The following is a 15,808-nucleotide window of genomic DNA, read 5'->3' on the forward strand; positions in this document are numbered from 1 at the left end:
GGAGATGCCTCTGTCTTCTGGTCTCTCTGCCACCATCTCCCCTGGGACGGGCCGGTATTCCGGGAGGGGCAGATGTTCAACCCCGGCTCTGTCAGTACGAGCAGAAACCCCCAGTCTAAAAGGAACATGCATTCAGAGAATCTTAAATTCTAGCCTGTTTCTGGTGTTTTATAGAATCAATAATCATTGAAAGACTTTGGCCGAATACGGAGGCCAAAGGGAAGCCAACGATGTCACAAGGCCCAGGGTGCGTCCCTGGACATTTCCTATCGGCGGACCCGCCTGCGGCGCTCGGCCTACCAGGCTTTCTCCCAGCACATCCACGGCGGGGCCGGCCTCCCGCAGGGCCTTCTCAGTCAAGGGCTCCGGCTCTCCAGCGGCTCCTCCTCTGGGAGCCTCGCTGATATCAGTGTCACTCTTTTCAGGTTCCAGGGCGGCCGCTGCCGGCTGCTTCCGCGAGGCAGGAAGGGGCCGCTCGTCGTAGGGCACAGACGGGAGCTACGGGAGAGGAAGGGCAGTTGCAGAGCTCGCCGGGCTCCCCGCCTGCCGCCACCATGTCTACACCGCAGGCCTCCTGCTCTGCACGACAGCAGGTGCATCAGATCAGAATAATTTATACGACAGAATTCAGCTGAAAACATGAGATCACAGTTTCCACACCTTACTGAGCGCACTGCAGACCCAACGGAAAAGCGACCCAGACTCAGCCTCGGCTGCCACCCAGCACTAGTGACCACAGTTCAGCGGACAGGAAGCTTAAACAGTGGTAAAGTGATTATGTTTTCTTCCCTGACAAGACTTCTGTTCTTTTCCTTAGTCTGTGACTTAGAAATAGGTATCAGGCCTCATTTTAAATGTGATCGTTACCTGGCAGATGGATACTAAAGCAGACAGCCAAGCTCACGAGCCTTCACAGTCTTCCTGTGCTCTGGGTGGACGGCAGTCTGCCACACGCACCCCCCCAACCCCACAGAGGCTCGCTGGGCCCCCGCCATGCGATGGGCGACACGGACACCCCACCTCCTGGGGCTTCCATCCCCAGGCCGTCTGACACGTACACAGGTGGTAACCTTTCGGGAAATTAGGTGGGAACAGATTCCAGAGCCCTTTTCTGAGGCAGGTGTCCCAGTGACACTCACAATGGACACCCGCCGAGTTATTAACTGGGCGCGCAGGTGAGTTACTCGTGTTCTAAAATCTACTCTGCTGTAAAACAAAACACGCTGACACGCAGACAAAGGGAAAATTAGGGCATTTTAGAGCAAAGGATTCAATGTGACTCGGCGTAATGATGTTCCAGAGGAGATGCTCCCAGCGGGGAAGACGGGCCTTCAGAACGGTGCCCTGGGAGGGCAGCAGCGCCAGTGCCGTCCTCGCTGGCTTTCCTGGCCTCGGGCTGCAGCACCCACATGCCCCTGCCCACCCAAGGCCCGTTTCCCTCCCCACAGTCCACCGGCCACGCCGCCCTGTACGCCGGCTGGGGCTCCAGCGAGGTCCTCCTTCAGTCTTCATCCTCGCTTGGAGGCGGGCACGTGACTGACAGACTCAGAGACTCTTGCTCAGAGTGGGACGTGCTCCTGCTCCGAGGGGACAGTGCGCAGACGTGAAGCTGAGGGCGTGGGGCAGCTCCAGCGCCGGGGAGACTGGGAGCCACGGAAATGGACAGGATGGGCAGGACGAGAGCAGCTGCTGAGGACACCGCGGAGCTGCCGAGCCCGGAAGCCTCCACGAGCTCTGACGTCCCGAGCGGCCCCCGTCTGAGCGAGGTGCTCTGGGACTCACAGCACAGAAACCCTCCAAGCACGGTAACCAAGCGTGACTCGCGTGGAGGTTCTCCTGCAGCCGGTTCGTGCCGGGCACCCTACAAACATGGTCTTGTTTGTCCCCGGAAACAAACCTTCAAGCAGATGCTTACACATTTGTACAGAGAGGAAAGCAGAGGCTCAGAAGAATGGGGTGTCCCGGACGACCGGCTGATGGGACAGAAGCAGGGGGGGCCTGACACTTCTGACTGCGGACAGGACCTCCAGTGACATATCGTTACCTGCTGGCTGCTCTGCCACCACGCTCTGGCGTCAACATTTACCCTCTCCTGGAACGCAGGCCAGGACGGTTCTGCCGTCATGCACCCTTGGCACCACGCGGGTCCTCCCCGTGTGTCTGCTCAATGAACCGCGCACAACCCGAAACCGAGTTACCTACGTGGGTCTTGAGATGGGGGTCTGCGGCGGGCGGTGAGAGGTCCACTGCAGAGTGCTGAGAAGGGCCCCGGGGCTGCGCTGGAGGCTTGTCCTGAAGGCAAGGTTCTGCAAACCGGCTTTCTGGTGCACTTTCTTCTTGCGGTAGAGATGGCACTGGCTGTGGGTGGCGAGGACTGGTAGAGTGAGCCAGGGGGTGGAGGGGCAGGTCAGAAGCCCTCTGCATCTGGGGAAAGACGGGGCACTTCACTCTCAGTGCTGCTGCCACACCCTTCGGGGGGAGAGGGTGACATAAGCATTTAGGAAGGCAGAGTGACAACCTGCGTCCATCGTGCCCCCAGTCCTATCCCAGGCTTTCCGCTGTCTCTTGACGGCAGATGTGTGCCCTACAGAGCACATCTGGGCGCCAGCATGATGGCAAGCCCGGGGCCCAGGTGACCCAGTGTGGAAGCACGCACACACACCTGTCAGCAAGGACGCGGCACATGGGGTAGGAAGCACCTGGGCGTCCCCTGCCCTGGCGTGGCCATGTACCCCATGGGGGCAAGAGCAGGCTGTTTTGGGTCATTGCACCATGGCTACCGTGTGCCTGCCACGGTAGTAAACGTCCCAGACAGATGTTCTCATTTAATGCACAATGTTACCCCATAAATGGGAGACGGAAACTGAGGCAGAGCGGCTAAGGAAGGACCCTGAGATCACACTGCCAGCAAGGGGGCCGCATCAGAGCCCAGGCAGCGTGGCTCCAGGGTCTGTCCTGTCCTGCGTGAATGTGCCATGCGGGTTGCACACCTGCTGCTCTGCGGCTTCTAGAGTTCAGTGGCGGAGCGTCTCCCAGGCCACATGGTCTCGACAAGCCGAGGCTGTTAGGGTTCTCCTCACACAACCCTCCCCCCCCCCCCCCCCCCCGCACCGTGGCCACTTGTGGGGTGTACGTGGGGCAGCACTGCCCTCAGGTCATCTTACAGACGAGGAGGGCGAGCCGGGGAGGAGAGGTGAGATCCCGGGCCTGTCCCCTCACCCCCCTGCCCCGAGTCTGCCTGCGAGCGTGTGCCCAGCAGCGCCTCCGACAGGGGTGCCGGAGCTGCCGCCGCCCGTCGGAACAGTGGCCTGCCCGTGACGGAGCTGTGTGCGCTCCCCTGCACCCCTGGAGGACACAGGGGTCCGTGGGGCGGGGCCGGGCACCCACCGGCTCGGCGTCCACGAGGCTGTGCCGCTGCAGCTGCTCGTACACCCGGCTGCGGAAACGCTCCATCTGCAGCTTCTTCTCCTTGGCCAGGTCGTAGTCTTCCCTCTCCACCGCACAGCGCTTCTCCACCTCGAACCGCCCGAGCCGCTCCCCGACCTGAAGCACACGGGGGCCCTGTCGCTTCAAATGTGCCTCCGCCCCCGCTGGTGTGCAGCGAGGCACGGGGCTGCCGCCCGCCCACGGAGCCTGCTTCGGGGGTGGGGGCGCTGCGTCCAGGCCCCGCGACGGCGGCTGCGCTGGCCTGCACTGCGCAAATTCTTGGGGACAGGAGACGTCTCAGTGTGTCTATCCCTTTAGGATGGCCGTGTGGCATCTGAGGACGGCATCGAGACAAGCTAAGCGTGGGCTTCACTCACATTTCATCTAGGCGCTCATCCGTCCCTAACTTTATTCTGCTGACCTCCTCGGACCCACGCTAGTGTCTAAAGCTTTCAGCGACCTACGCCTCTGCTGCGCCAGTGGTCAGGACCACTGAGCACCTTCTCCCACGTCCGAGCAAAGACGGTTCTCTCCAGGAGCAGTACCTTTTGCAAATCAGCAATAGCTTGTTTTAGCTTCTTGGCATAGTCGTAACGCTCCTTCTGGACAGCTTCATGTTTCCTCTCATCTAATTTCCGTATGATCTGGGCTACTTCTGGATCTTGGTACATGTCAAAAGCTAAGTCGTCGAGCGGAGAAATATAGTCAGATTTCCTAAAGGAAAAAAATGAACATTTTAGAGCTAACTTTGCCATGGGGGCCAGGGCGGTGGTAGAGAGAGCCCTCTGTGCTCCTGCTAGGGGTTCGGTCGCAGCTGTAGCAGCCCATACACCTGCTCCCGGGGCATTCCTGCCGAGACAGTGGAGGCTCAGAAAAATCAGGAAGGGGCCTCAGGCCACCCAGCTCTTACGGGCAGGCATGTCTCCTGGACATTAGTTAAACAGCCCCAGGGGCATCTGAGCCTTTGGTGCAGTCATTCTTCCATAAATACTTCGAGTGTAAACTCTGCCCAGCTCTGTTCTGGGCATCAGGGATGCAACCGTGCCCATGAATCCCTTGTAGGCTAGGGGAAAGCCCAAGCCAAAGCAGACTGCCAGGCCCCATCCTCAGAGAGGCTGACTCGGTGGGTTCTGGGTGGTCCAGGCGTCCGCATTTGGCACCAGCACCACAGCGACTGCACCAAGATGCAGGCAGGCTACACCGTGTCCTCAGCTCAGAGGTCAGGCTGCACAGTATCCCAAGTTCTGGGAGAGCAGAAAGGTCCTCCCAGTGGCCGCAGCGCTGCTTAGTGACCCGAGCAGCCCATTCCTCATCGTCTCATTCCTCCTTCCAAACCCTACAGCGGCCGCAGCTTTCTCCCGGGCCTGACGGCGCAGCGCCCGGCTCAGCGCCCAACAGCAGTGCGGACCGAGGACACGCTCCAAGTCTCTGCCTGCCGCACCAGCTGCACAGAGTAAGCCAGTCGTTGGCGGTGACGTGGATACCTTTAGATGCGGGCAAGTCTCCATGGCAGTATTACTTATCACAAAAGATTCGGTTGTCTAAACATAGACTGAAACAGGACCCAGGATGACATGGTTTCTCGGAACGATCACACGTTCCCCCCAACACTTCCCGACTCCTGGAGATCAGGACACGCATTAGAGCAGCTCCACCAGGCCTGGTGGTGGGCTCAGCCTCCGCAGCTCAGAACATCAGTTAATCTCATGAGGACCAAAGAGCAACACACTTTGGTACTGGCACAAGGTTAACCATTTCTACCGAAACACATACTGTACTTCTAAGTCAGAGTTACTTTGCCTTCAAGTCCTAGAGATGAGAACAAAGACTTCGTTATGAAAACGCTGCACAGAAAAACGCGTCATCGTCCAGCCTGGGACTCACAGTTCCAAGGCCTTGGCAGCTTCCCCAGAACAGGTCTTGCTCGACTCACGAACGCCCCCCAGCGGTGGCCCTGGCTGGGCCCCGCACACAAGCCTTCCACAGACCGGAAAGCCCTGCGGAGGAGTCATGACACACAAACCGCAGTCGGCCTGTCCCAGGGACCAACTTGATCAGGAACTCGTGGGGCATGTGTGGGGCCGCACTGCCCTCAGCTCATTTAATCAGAGTCCGAGTGACCCAAATGACCCCCACGGGAGACCCTCAGACTGGTCGCTGGGTAGGCTGCCTGCCGTCTGCCGCTGGAGCTTCACTGAGGGCAGAGCCGAAGAGCTGTCCCAGGGGTGGGGCCGACAGGCGGTGGGGACAGTGTGGCGGTCCCCACCCAGACAGGTAAGGAGGGCACTGCTGTTACTGCCAGGCACAGGGAGAAGCTGCGGGACCGAGGGCTGCGTAGGGGAGAGGTCACTCTCCTCACCATTTTATACACGTTCAGGGACAGCCCCTACTTCTCAAGCCCTCCCTACTGACAGCCGCCCCGTGGCAGCCAGGCTGGAGGCCCAGGGAGGCTCCACAGGAAGCAAGACCGTCCAAACCAATGGCAAGGCGATTCATGCTGAAGCCGGGCTCTTGCGCTTGCAGAAAACATGGAGAGATTCTTTCTGCGGTCACTCTGGAGCCACTGGCTGTGCCAAGTGTGCGAGCCAGTGGACAGTGAGCCCTGCTTCCGGGGGAGCCTCCCCTGGGCCTGCAGCCCGGGCTTCACGAGGGCACCAGCCCGAGGCAGGCAGGAGCCACACCGTCACGGGGCGGAGGAGAGTGGGGAGGGCTTAAGTGGACATCGGATGACGCTCTAGTGACTGATGATCTGGGTTCACCGATTCCTTCCATTCTTGCCTGTGACGCTGGCTGTGCCAATAAAATATCACAGGATGGCAACAGACCTCTCACCCGCACGGAGGAGCCCGCAAGCAGGACGTGAGCACACGGGAAATGGAGTGGTCTCCGCTGGGCCATAAATGCAGCTGTGCTAAGTCCAACAGTGACCTTAATCTTTAAGAGTCTTTAAGGCAATCCCATCAGTGGCTTATCTAGCTCCAAACGGAATCCAGAGGGTCTCGAACCCACAATCCTCTGCAGGTGACTCACACTTCGGCCCCTCTGAGGAGAGTCCTAGGAGCGATGGCCTTGTGGGGAGACTCTTACCCGGTACAAGTTCCTTCCAGAGCTGGATCCTCGCTGTTGTGCCCCAGGTAATGGTCAATCAGCTTCTCTCTAGAGGTCTTTGGGAGAAAAAGCTCTGCTTAGTGTCTCAGAGGAAAACAGGAACAATGTGAAGCCTGAACCAAGAGGTGGTGTGTGATATAAAGACATCTGCAGGCTTCAAGAATCCTAGTCTTTGGAGACACAGTTAAATTTTTTTTTTTTTTTTAAAGATTTTATTTATTTGACAGAGATCACAAGCAGGCAGAGAGGCAGAGAGAGGAAGGGAAGCAGGTTCTCCGTGAGCAGAGAGCCCGATGCGGGACTCGATCCCAGGACCCTGAGATCATGACGTGAGCCGAAGGCAGAGGCTTAACCCACTGAGCCACCCAGGCGCCCCGACACAGTTAAAATTCTTGAGTAAAATAAAGTTTAATACGCTACAACTGCCAAAAATTATCAGCTAGTTAGTCAACCATTTCATAAAGATTTTCACACTTTTTATGACAAAAATAATCAATCCTCTGTTTTTAGGAATACATTTTCTTCTTTAAGAATGAAACTCCCCAAACTTACAATGTTGCTTTCATCACCAAAGTCCGCAGGGTCTCCGATGATATTCACTGCAACCAGAGCGACCTAAGGGAGAGGGAAGCGGGGGAGATTAAGTGTGAAACGCTCGCGGCGACGCACACCTTTACTGCGCGCCGTGTGCGCCCCCGTGCAGAAGGGATGACAGGCACTGGCGCGTGACCTGTGAAATGTCACGTTAGACGTTCACCGTTACTAGTTCTCGTAAACGATGTAAGTTAATGTTCTAGCGCCTAATCGGATGGTTATTTCAACATCTAAAGTACGTTAAGATGGTCACGGCTCACAACCTCTCCGGTTTTAACAGAGCATCGCATGGACCCGTTGCCGCGGAGTCCAGCATGGGGTCCCATCTGCTCCACGTCGGAAAACCGGACAAGGGACCGAAAGCCTGCGCCAGCACGGCTCAGTCTGTCTGGGTCTGTGGTTCCCCTTGAAGGTGGAGGACTCCCCTTCCCACACGCTCCCTCCCTCGAGCATCAGTGCGGCCGAAGTGAGTGACGGGGTGTTACTGTGGGGCCGACAGTCTTCGGGGTTGCGGTCGCGCACTGCGGCGGACCGAGCCATGGAACCGCACCTCAGAGCTGTCCCCAGCTCCCATGCTGGCTGTGCAACTCTGGTTCGGGGACGGCCTCCTCTTACGGGGGCGGGGGGTGCTGTCAGCGGGACGTGACTGAAGACTCTGCTTCAGACACGACTGTTTCTACTACGTGAGTCGTGCCGAAACAGAACTGAGCGACGAGAGAAAGGAACGGAAAAGTGGCGCAGGAGGGCGGGAGAGACAAGAGTGAGGGCCCGGAGCCGGGCTGCCACCGTGAAACCCCAGCTCCGAGTCCATGCAGGGGATTCGTCTTGTGGAGCGTTAGCAGGTGTGTCCAGAAGAGCGTCACGTCACAGAAACACCACCAGCCGCGGAGGCAGTTCTAAGTTTTCAAGTGGACACGGTACAGAATTGTAAAAAGCAGCAGAGGATAGAGACTTGAAACCTGACATCACCACAACATTACCGTCTCACGGCAGAACGGATCCTGTCCCTCACGCGAAGGCCCTGGGTTGGGGCGACCCGCCAGCCTGAGCGCCCCCCGCACCTGGGTCGGCCCAGCGCCCGGCGTGCCCCCTCGCGAGGGGCAGCGGCTCCTGGCGGCACGGCTCCCGGACGGCCTCTCACTCCTCCACAAACGCCAGCAACTTAACCGAGATCTGCAATGCCGCTGGCTCCCCGCGACGCTGCAAGGAGGTGGGTGCGGTCACGGCAAGGCGCATCTCACCTGGTTGTATACGTTGTACTTGTTGACGTGGTTCTCGTGAAAAATCAGCTTCAGGAACTGTCCCACCGCATCCACGTAGACGGACTTCAGCTCCCGGGCTTTGCAGCCCGTCTTCTCGTTGTCGCAGAGAGAGACGTAGCTGAAAGGGACAGCGCACGCCCGAATCACGCGGGCGGAAAAAGTGCGCGCAACAGAACGGAACTCAACGGGTTTCAGTCAAAGTCAAGTCTAGGACGGAAACGCGTGGGGAAAAGCCCGGAAACTGTAGTCTACCCAGCTTTCCGGGAACAAGTTCTGCATCTGAAGAGCAGAGACGGACGCCTGCTGTCACCGACAGCGCAGCTTCGGAGTGCGTCCCCGGAGGCAGCGGCTCAGACCCACACGGGAGCCTGGCCCAGGACCGACGGCACAGGCGGGCCCTTCGCTCCCGCCGCTCGCACATGCAGCGTCGGGTTAAGAGTTCCCGTCACGAGCCTTCCGTGTCACCTACCCGAGTCTCCGGAACCGCTCGGTCTGGTAGGGCACGAAGTACTCGGGCAGGCTCTCGCTGACGTAGAACTCCACCTTGCTCGCGATCATGTACTGGTGGGCCAGCAGCTGCAGCTTCCTGATCCGACACCTCTCCACCATCTGAAGAACGATTTCTTGTGGAAACTGGCAAAACCTGAAAGCAAACACGTGGGGTCTCTCACAGTCCGCGCGGGCTCCCAGCAGCGTGCACGGCGCCCCGTACGCCGCCTGGCCGTCTGCAGGGGCCGAAGCTCCCATTCGAAGTGGATCTGCCTGCCCCACCCCCGAGGGGAATCAAGCTTTTGGCAGCTGGAAAATGGTCTGAAATGAAACAGTCTGCAATGACGTTCAGCACAAGACAGACACACCGTGTTAAGTGGCTGTAGTGGTGGGAAGGGCAGAGCCAAAGCACTCTGTGCAGGAACCCACGGTTCCGGAAAGCCACTTGCTCAGGGACTCCGAGCGGGGGTGTCTACTGCGCAAGCTCAGGGGTCTGCAGGAGAAGCCCGCGCTGTCCACGGGCGAGCTAGTTTTGCCTCCTAAGTGACAGAGCACATTAGCAGCCTGCATGAGAACGGGCTGGACAGCCAAAGCGTTGGCTGCGGGAGCTGCTCATGGCTGAGCCGCAGAGCCCAGCGCCCACACGGCGGCTGCTACGCGTGTCGAGCTGGCAAGCGCTGCGTTGTTAGAAGAGTGGGGTGCTGAAGGCCCTGGGAGGCGAGCCGCAAAGGACAGAACAGCTGCAAAGGGCCCAGCGGCCTTGTGGGGGAGTCCACTCCAGCCCACTGGCCAGGCTCCCTCTCCCTCCGCCACCTTTCCCAGCGGCCCCCGCCTCCACCGAGAAAACGAGAAAACGGGCCTCGAATGGGGCTGCCTTCACTGCTCCCCAAACGGACCAGCAGGCAGCTTTCCTGCCGGTGCCCCATCCCCCGCTCACTCCCCTGGACGGCAGCAGAGCCTGCCTACCCGCACCGGGGCTTTTCCCTCCCCATCACGCCCATCAACACACAAACACACTCTAGAAACCCCACTTTAGGAAAGCCCTCCTGTGAGCCCACACCCCTCTCAGTCCCATGCCAGCACTTGCTTGCCCTGGCAAAACCTGCACTGTTCTGTCATGCACCCCCTCCCCAGCCCTCTCCAGGGCACTTGGCCTGTATCTCCACAGCTTACTCTTGCCAAGGCCACCGCTGCGCCCCACGATGCTGTGTGCAGGTGTACTTCCTGGTCCCGGCTTCACGCAGCCCACAGGCCTGAGCCCGTACGACCTCTGTCCAGGCCTGCACTGCTTCTGGGCTGGGTTCCAGGCTCCTTCCCCTCCCTACACTGACCTCCCCACACTGACCCTGGCTTTAAAAACCTCCTGCTTGTCTAGGAACCTCAACTAGACCCCAGGTCCAGGCCCATCACTCAGATGGTGACTGCCATCTCCGTGCGGACACCTGAGAGGCACGGGGTGTGACAGAAAAACAAACTCCTGGCACCAGCCACCCTCCTTCACCCGTGGCAGCCCGTCTCCTTATCCCCCTGCTTTGCCCACTGGGCAGTGGCCCCAACAGCCCCCGGGGCCCTCTTCACCCACTGCTGCCCAGCGAGTCTCACAGCAGCACGACAGAGGAGAGGAGGGGAGAGCGCACGGGGACACCAGGCTGAGCGCAGGACGGTCTGTGCAGCCGCCGCGTCTAACCGGGAGTGCGCAGGGGTGCTGGGGGAGGGCATGCGGTGAGGAGGGGGTGGGTGAGCGCAGATCAAGTGGACTCTCACCCCAGAGGTGGGGCTGCCTGGAGTTATCAGAGGTGAAACGCTCCTAAGAGATGCACCCGGGGCAGGAGGACAGTGAGGACAGGCTTGTGACACGAGCCTCCTCAGTCCCCACGGCGGTCAAGCGCAGCCCCAGGTGCATAAGGTATTTGCTGCCCTCGAATGCTGCCCAAGTCCGGTACGACCGCCGGTGAGGTCACTCTGGGCACGAAGACACTTATGGACCCCTCCAAAGTGGTTCAAAGAAAACCATGGACAAAATTTGGAAGTTGTATGTTTTTTAAGATCCTTCAAAAAATGGGTCTAGGACTGTGTTATTCAAATGTCATTTGAAGAGCTCAAGCATGCATCACAGCTGTCCTTCAGGGACACTAAGAGGTGACAGGATGGTGGGGAACATGAGAGGCAGGGACTGGGAGAGACCACACGGGGATGGGGAGCCGGCCTCACGGGCAGGGAGCCCGAGCAGGCCCCTGGGCTCCTGAACACCCAGGACTCTACCCTTGGCGAAGACCGAAGACCTCTCAAAGAAGGCTTACTTTCAGAGAAGGCCACAGAGAGATACTAACTAGTATCCCGTTACTCAAGCCGGGGGCATTTGTAAAGGCATAGAAATATTCCAGATAATCGCTAGAAAGAGACGCTCTTGGTTGAAGTTTGGGGTTCACAAAATCTCACCCACAGGAGCACAGCTGTGACACCGGGGGGCCTGGCACAGAACGTGCATGGGACAGGAGGCCCAGTGGGCCGCCAGGGAAGCCGCCTAACAGCCATGTGCAGTCCCTTCTCCCTGAACTCTGTGGCATATTTCTTAAGTGAAGGTCAGTTAGTCTTTTAGGGATAAAGGCCCCCGAAATTTTCTTTAGAAACATATAAAGATGGAAACAACCCAGCCCATCACCGCACAGACAGCGTGCGGTTCTGAGGCCCGAGTTGAGACACAAAGCACAAGTCTCGGAGGAAGGCAGCCCGCCGCCCCGGCCCACGGCCCCAGCCTGGCCCACCTCGGTGACCTCCAGCCGCTGACGGTTGGCGCGTGGATCATTAGTTCCCGGGCGCTGAAGCCGTCTTCATGTCCAGAGGAGCTGACGACAACGAAGCCAATCTTGTGGGGCATCCTGGGCACTGGGCTGGGTACAGGACAGGAAAGACTTCTTTGAGACAGAGGAACCCGGGAACCTTTTACAACAAACACCGAATGTGTTGGCTCAGCCTTGCCCCGAGACAAAATCATCCCCAACACACCAGGATTTTCCCACTGCTTTGAAAAAAGCCAGATTTTTGGTTTGAGTGTTTCTCCTAGGAGCCTCTACCTCTACTTAAGGTACCATTTATCTTGACTTTTTCCAAATGTCTGTCCTAAAAACTTGACCAGCGTTGTGGGTTGAATGGCATCCCCTCAAACAGGATGTAGTCCTAACTCCCACCACTGCGGGTACGAGCTTTGTCGGAAACACACGTAACGGGAGGAAGACGAGGTGGTGCGGGAGTAGGTGGGCCCTGCCAGGAAAGCAGGGGTCCGTCCGAGAGACACAGACAAGGAGACCAGCCCAGGGAACAGCCAGGACTGCGGTCCGCACCAGAAGGGGGGCGAGGCAGGCAGGACCCTCCCATGGAGCCTTTACAAAGAGCAGACCCTGCGGACACCTGGAGAGCAGGTTTCTAGCCTCCGGAGCACAGTTCTGATGTTCTAAGGCGCCCACTTTGTGGCACTTTGTTAGGGCAAAACCGAAGAGTTTTGTTAAGATATAAGCACCAAGTTTTTTACGTTAGTTAAGAAATGACCGTAACCAGTGTGCTAACAAGTTACACCAAAATAAGGAGGAAAGGAGCAGTTTAATCAACAGCACGGTCGGTAGCTGCTGGATGCAAACGCGCGGCCGGAGCAGGGAGGGCGACTAGGGGAGCTCCGCGCCGGGGGAAGAGATGGGCACCCGCGGCCTGCGTGAGGCACTCAAACACCGGTCGGATGAATTTTCTATGTCATTGTTTGGCGAACCGCTCGGAGCGGAGCATCATTTTGAGGACGGATGCTGTGACGGCCGGTTCAGCTGGGTCAGCACCCGTCCGGTCCGGGCTTGAGAACAGCACCTCAGTGGCAGCTTCCGCCGGCACCGCTCCCGGGCCGGGCCAGTCTGCGGGGTCCGCGTCCCACCTCAGCGGCTGGTTCAGGGGTGGGAGCGCGGGAGGAGGCCCCGAGCTAGACCCGTGTGGCTCCGCCCCCTGGACTCTGCTGGGGCTACAAGGGAACGAGAAGCCTTCTTCTTCTTCTTTTTTAAATAAGATTTTATTTATTTGACAGACAGAGACCACAAGCAGGCAGAGAGGCAGAGAGAGAGGAGGAAGCAGGCTCCCCGCGGAGCACGGAGCCCGATGCAGGACTTGACCTCAGGACCCTGGGATCATGACCTGAGCTGAAAGCAGAGGCTTTAACCCCCTGAGCCACCCAGGCACCCCGAGAAGCCTTTTTCCTGCTTCCTGCTGAGGCTGGACCTGTAGAGTATTTCTGGGGGGCTACTGGCGGCTACCGGGGGGGGGGGGTCTTGCCAGAGAGCAGGCTGACACGGGGAAACAGCTGCCTTGGGAACCCTGAGGTTCAGCCACATTTAAGGCCCAAATTACTTGTAAACTTCTGGTTATTTTCCAGTTCCTGAGCCAGTCAAATCCCCTTCAGCAAGCCAGTTTGGGCTAGCTTTACGTATCTGCAACAAGAAGAGCCCTCACCAAGACAGAAAATAAAGAATTTTCCAGCACCTTCTCTGGGATAGGCCATACCATCAACTGAAATCCTGAATAGCAGGGAACATAGAAACGTGTCCTGCACGATTCCGCTTATCTTAATATCCCTGATGCCTGATCTAGAACGTTCCCTTCCATCCAGAACCTCCAACGGCCTACACCAATAAATGATTTCCTGGCTGGGACCTGCCACGGCTTCTTCGAGCGTCTGAACAAAAGCATTACTAACAGAGTAACAGCCCGTTATTAAAGACGGTAATTCCTGACACAAGCGGGACAGTGTCACAGTAGAGCAGAGGAACGCGGAGGTAACCGCATGCAGAACATACAGGAAAGCAAGCACCGAGACGGACAGTGAGGCTGTCCGCAGGCGGGCTGCTGACCCGTGCTCCCAAGGGAACGGGATTTGTCCTCCACACCCGCAGCTCCTCCCAGAGCCGGCGCTTTCAGCCCAGACGTACCCTGCGTCTCCTCCTCCCCACGTCCACCCACCACGAGCCAAGTGCCCTCGGTCCTGCCTTTCAGATGACGGATTGTGACGGAGCCCACCGTCTTCTCTAGAGCATGACCACGACCGTGGCCAGGTCTCTGCACGCGGAGACCCCCCCCCCCCCCAGTTGTGCCGGGTTCCCTCTCAAGCCCAAGCAGGGCCGGCCGCATCCGTGTCGTGACGCAGAGCTCCTGACGGGCTCCTGACGGGCTCCTGCCCAGCGCTGAAGGGCCGACTGTGTCCCAACCCACCTGCTCTCGGAATCCCCAAGGCCTGCCAACCTCACGTCTGTCTCTCTGCTCTGAGTTTCTCAAATCCTTCGATCGCCTTTAAGAGCAGGGCCCACTGCCCCCGTGGGCGTCTTGAAGTGAGTGGGCGTCTACTAGTATTTTCAGCTGAAGGGGACCAGGTCTCTTGACATTCTAGAACCTGAAATACCACTCGAGTCGCCCGCTCGCGTGTGGACACATTCTCTTACGCCCACTCTGGCTCGCAGGTGGTGCTACCTTTAAAGCACTTACCGTGCGCCGGGGACGGTCCTCAGTCCTAGACGCCCGCTAAGACCTTCGTCACAGCTCTGACACAGGTCTGTTGTCACAGGACCCTAGAGATGTGGGAACGGAGGCCCAGGGAGGCCCTGCTTGGGGTGAAGGGCTGGGAAGCCCCGCAGGCACAGTGCCTTCAGCGGACTGGGAGCCAGGGTCTGATCCTGACCAAACACTCAGTCTAAGGTTCTCAGACTCAAAGCAGGACCTCTGAAGTCCCAACAGAGGCGTCCACGGATCGCGTTGCGAGAGCCTCCTGCCTCAAACAGTTCAGTAACAGAGCTCGGGCATCTGGGAGCCCGGCAGGAGCCAGGCCTGGGCGCCGCAAGCACGACCTTTCTGCCTCGCTTCAAGCAGCCGGGAAGGGTTCCTCTCTGGCCGCCCTCTTCCAGAGCCCTGCCACCCCGGACCCCAGGGTCCCTTTCGGGAGACCCTCGGGAGTGTTGCAGGCCGCTGGCCCGGCCCGAAGGACACCGCCGTCGGACTATAAAAATCACCACTGACATGTTGGGGAAAATCAAAGCTCTCTGGCAGACTCAGCCATTAGCAAGCGGCCGGCAAGCTGCTGCCCGCGACGTCCTGGCTGCCCTGCTCGGCCCTGCGCCCACCGACGGGGCCCAAGGCTTCCCTCGCGCAGGCAGCGGGCGCCGGTCAGTCACGTACCAGGACGCGGCACCCACGGATCAAGCCCGAACACCCCCGCGTCCACGCTTCTCTTTGCGGAGGCCCGAGCGGGACACGAGCGGATACCGTCGGTTAGTGGCCGCCGAGCCCGGCGAGACGGGGCCGCCGCAGGGCGTGCGGGAGGGGCCGGACCCGCACCGGGCGGGGTCTGGGCCAGCGGAACGCGGGGGTCCGGACGCGCCGAGCCGACCCGACGCTGACCGCGGCGCCCGCTGGAGGCCTCGGCACAGCGGACCTGCGGCTGCGCGGGGCGGCGCCCGCCCCCGGCCGGGCTCCCGGACCCGGCCCCGGCCCGCGCCCCCGGCCCAGCCCCCGGCCCCGACTCCGCCGGCCGCGCCCACCCCGCCGGCCGCGCCTCCCGGGGCCGCGCGCGGCCGGGGTCCGGGTACCTGTCAGGACCGAAGGCCCGCCCGGACCTCGGCGCCTGCACCGTCCCAGGGCCCTTCGCCGCCCCTCGGCAGCGCCTGCCGGAGCTCAGGAGGCGCCTCCTCCGCCGTCCTGTACCCCCGAGCCGCAGCGGTGGCCGCGGACGAGCAGCCCCGGCCTCCCGCGCCCAGCGCCAGGACCGCCGGCGCCGCTCTCATGACAACCGGGCCAGCCCGGCCCGGCCGCGCCTGCGCACAAGGCGGAGCCGCGCCTCCGTTTCCCCGGACCTTCTGGGAAATGGAGTCTCTGGGGGACGGCGCCTGCGCACAAGGCGGAGCCGCGCC

General features: G+C 59.8%; 1 protein-coding gene across 2 annotated transcripts in view; it reads right to left on the bottom strand.

The window, feature by feature from the left end:
* The window catches only part of CEP104 (centrosomal protein 104), a 32,361-nt gene extending 16,691 nt beyond the window's left edge, over positions 1–15,670 (bottom strand). For both annotated transcript variants that reach the window (XM_059138059.1, XM_059138058.1), the window contains exons 1-10: positions 15,488–15,670; positions 11,645–11,770; positions 8,860–9,033; positions 8,370–8,508; positions 7,087–7,149; positions 6,514–6,590; positions 3,972–4,140; positions 3,388–3,543; positions 2,203–2,424; positions 301–498 (exon numbers count right to left, since the gene is read on the bottom strand). In XM_059138059.1, the coding sequence (XP_058994042.1) occupies positions 301–498; positions 2,203–2,424; positions 3,388–3,543; positions 3,972–4,140; positions 6,514–6,590; positions 7,087–7,149; positions 8,370–8,508; positions 8,860–9,033; positions 11,645–11,757 (1,311 nt within the window). In that variant the 5' untranslated portion in view covers positions 11,758–11,770; positions 15,488–15,670. The remainder of the gene's footprint in view (positions 1–300; positions 499–2,202; positions 2,425–3,387; positions 3,544–3,971; positions 4,141–6,513; positions 6,591–7,086; positions 7,150–8,369; positions 8,509–8,859; positions 9,034–11,644; positions 11,771–15,487) is intronic.
* Between the last annotated feature and the right edge of the window lie 138 nt (positions 15,671–15,808).

Source organism: Mustela lutreola, chromosome 10, assembly GCF_030435805.1.
Source record: "Mustela lutreola isolate mMusLut2 chromosome 10, mMusLut2.pri, whole genome shotgun sequence".
Lineage (NCBI taxonomy): Eukaryota > Metazoa > Chordata > Mammalia > Carnivora > Mustelidae > Mustela > Mustela lutreola.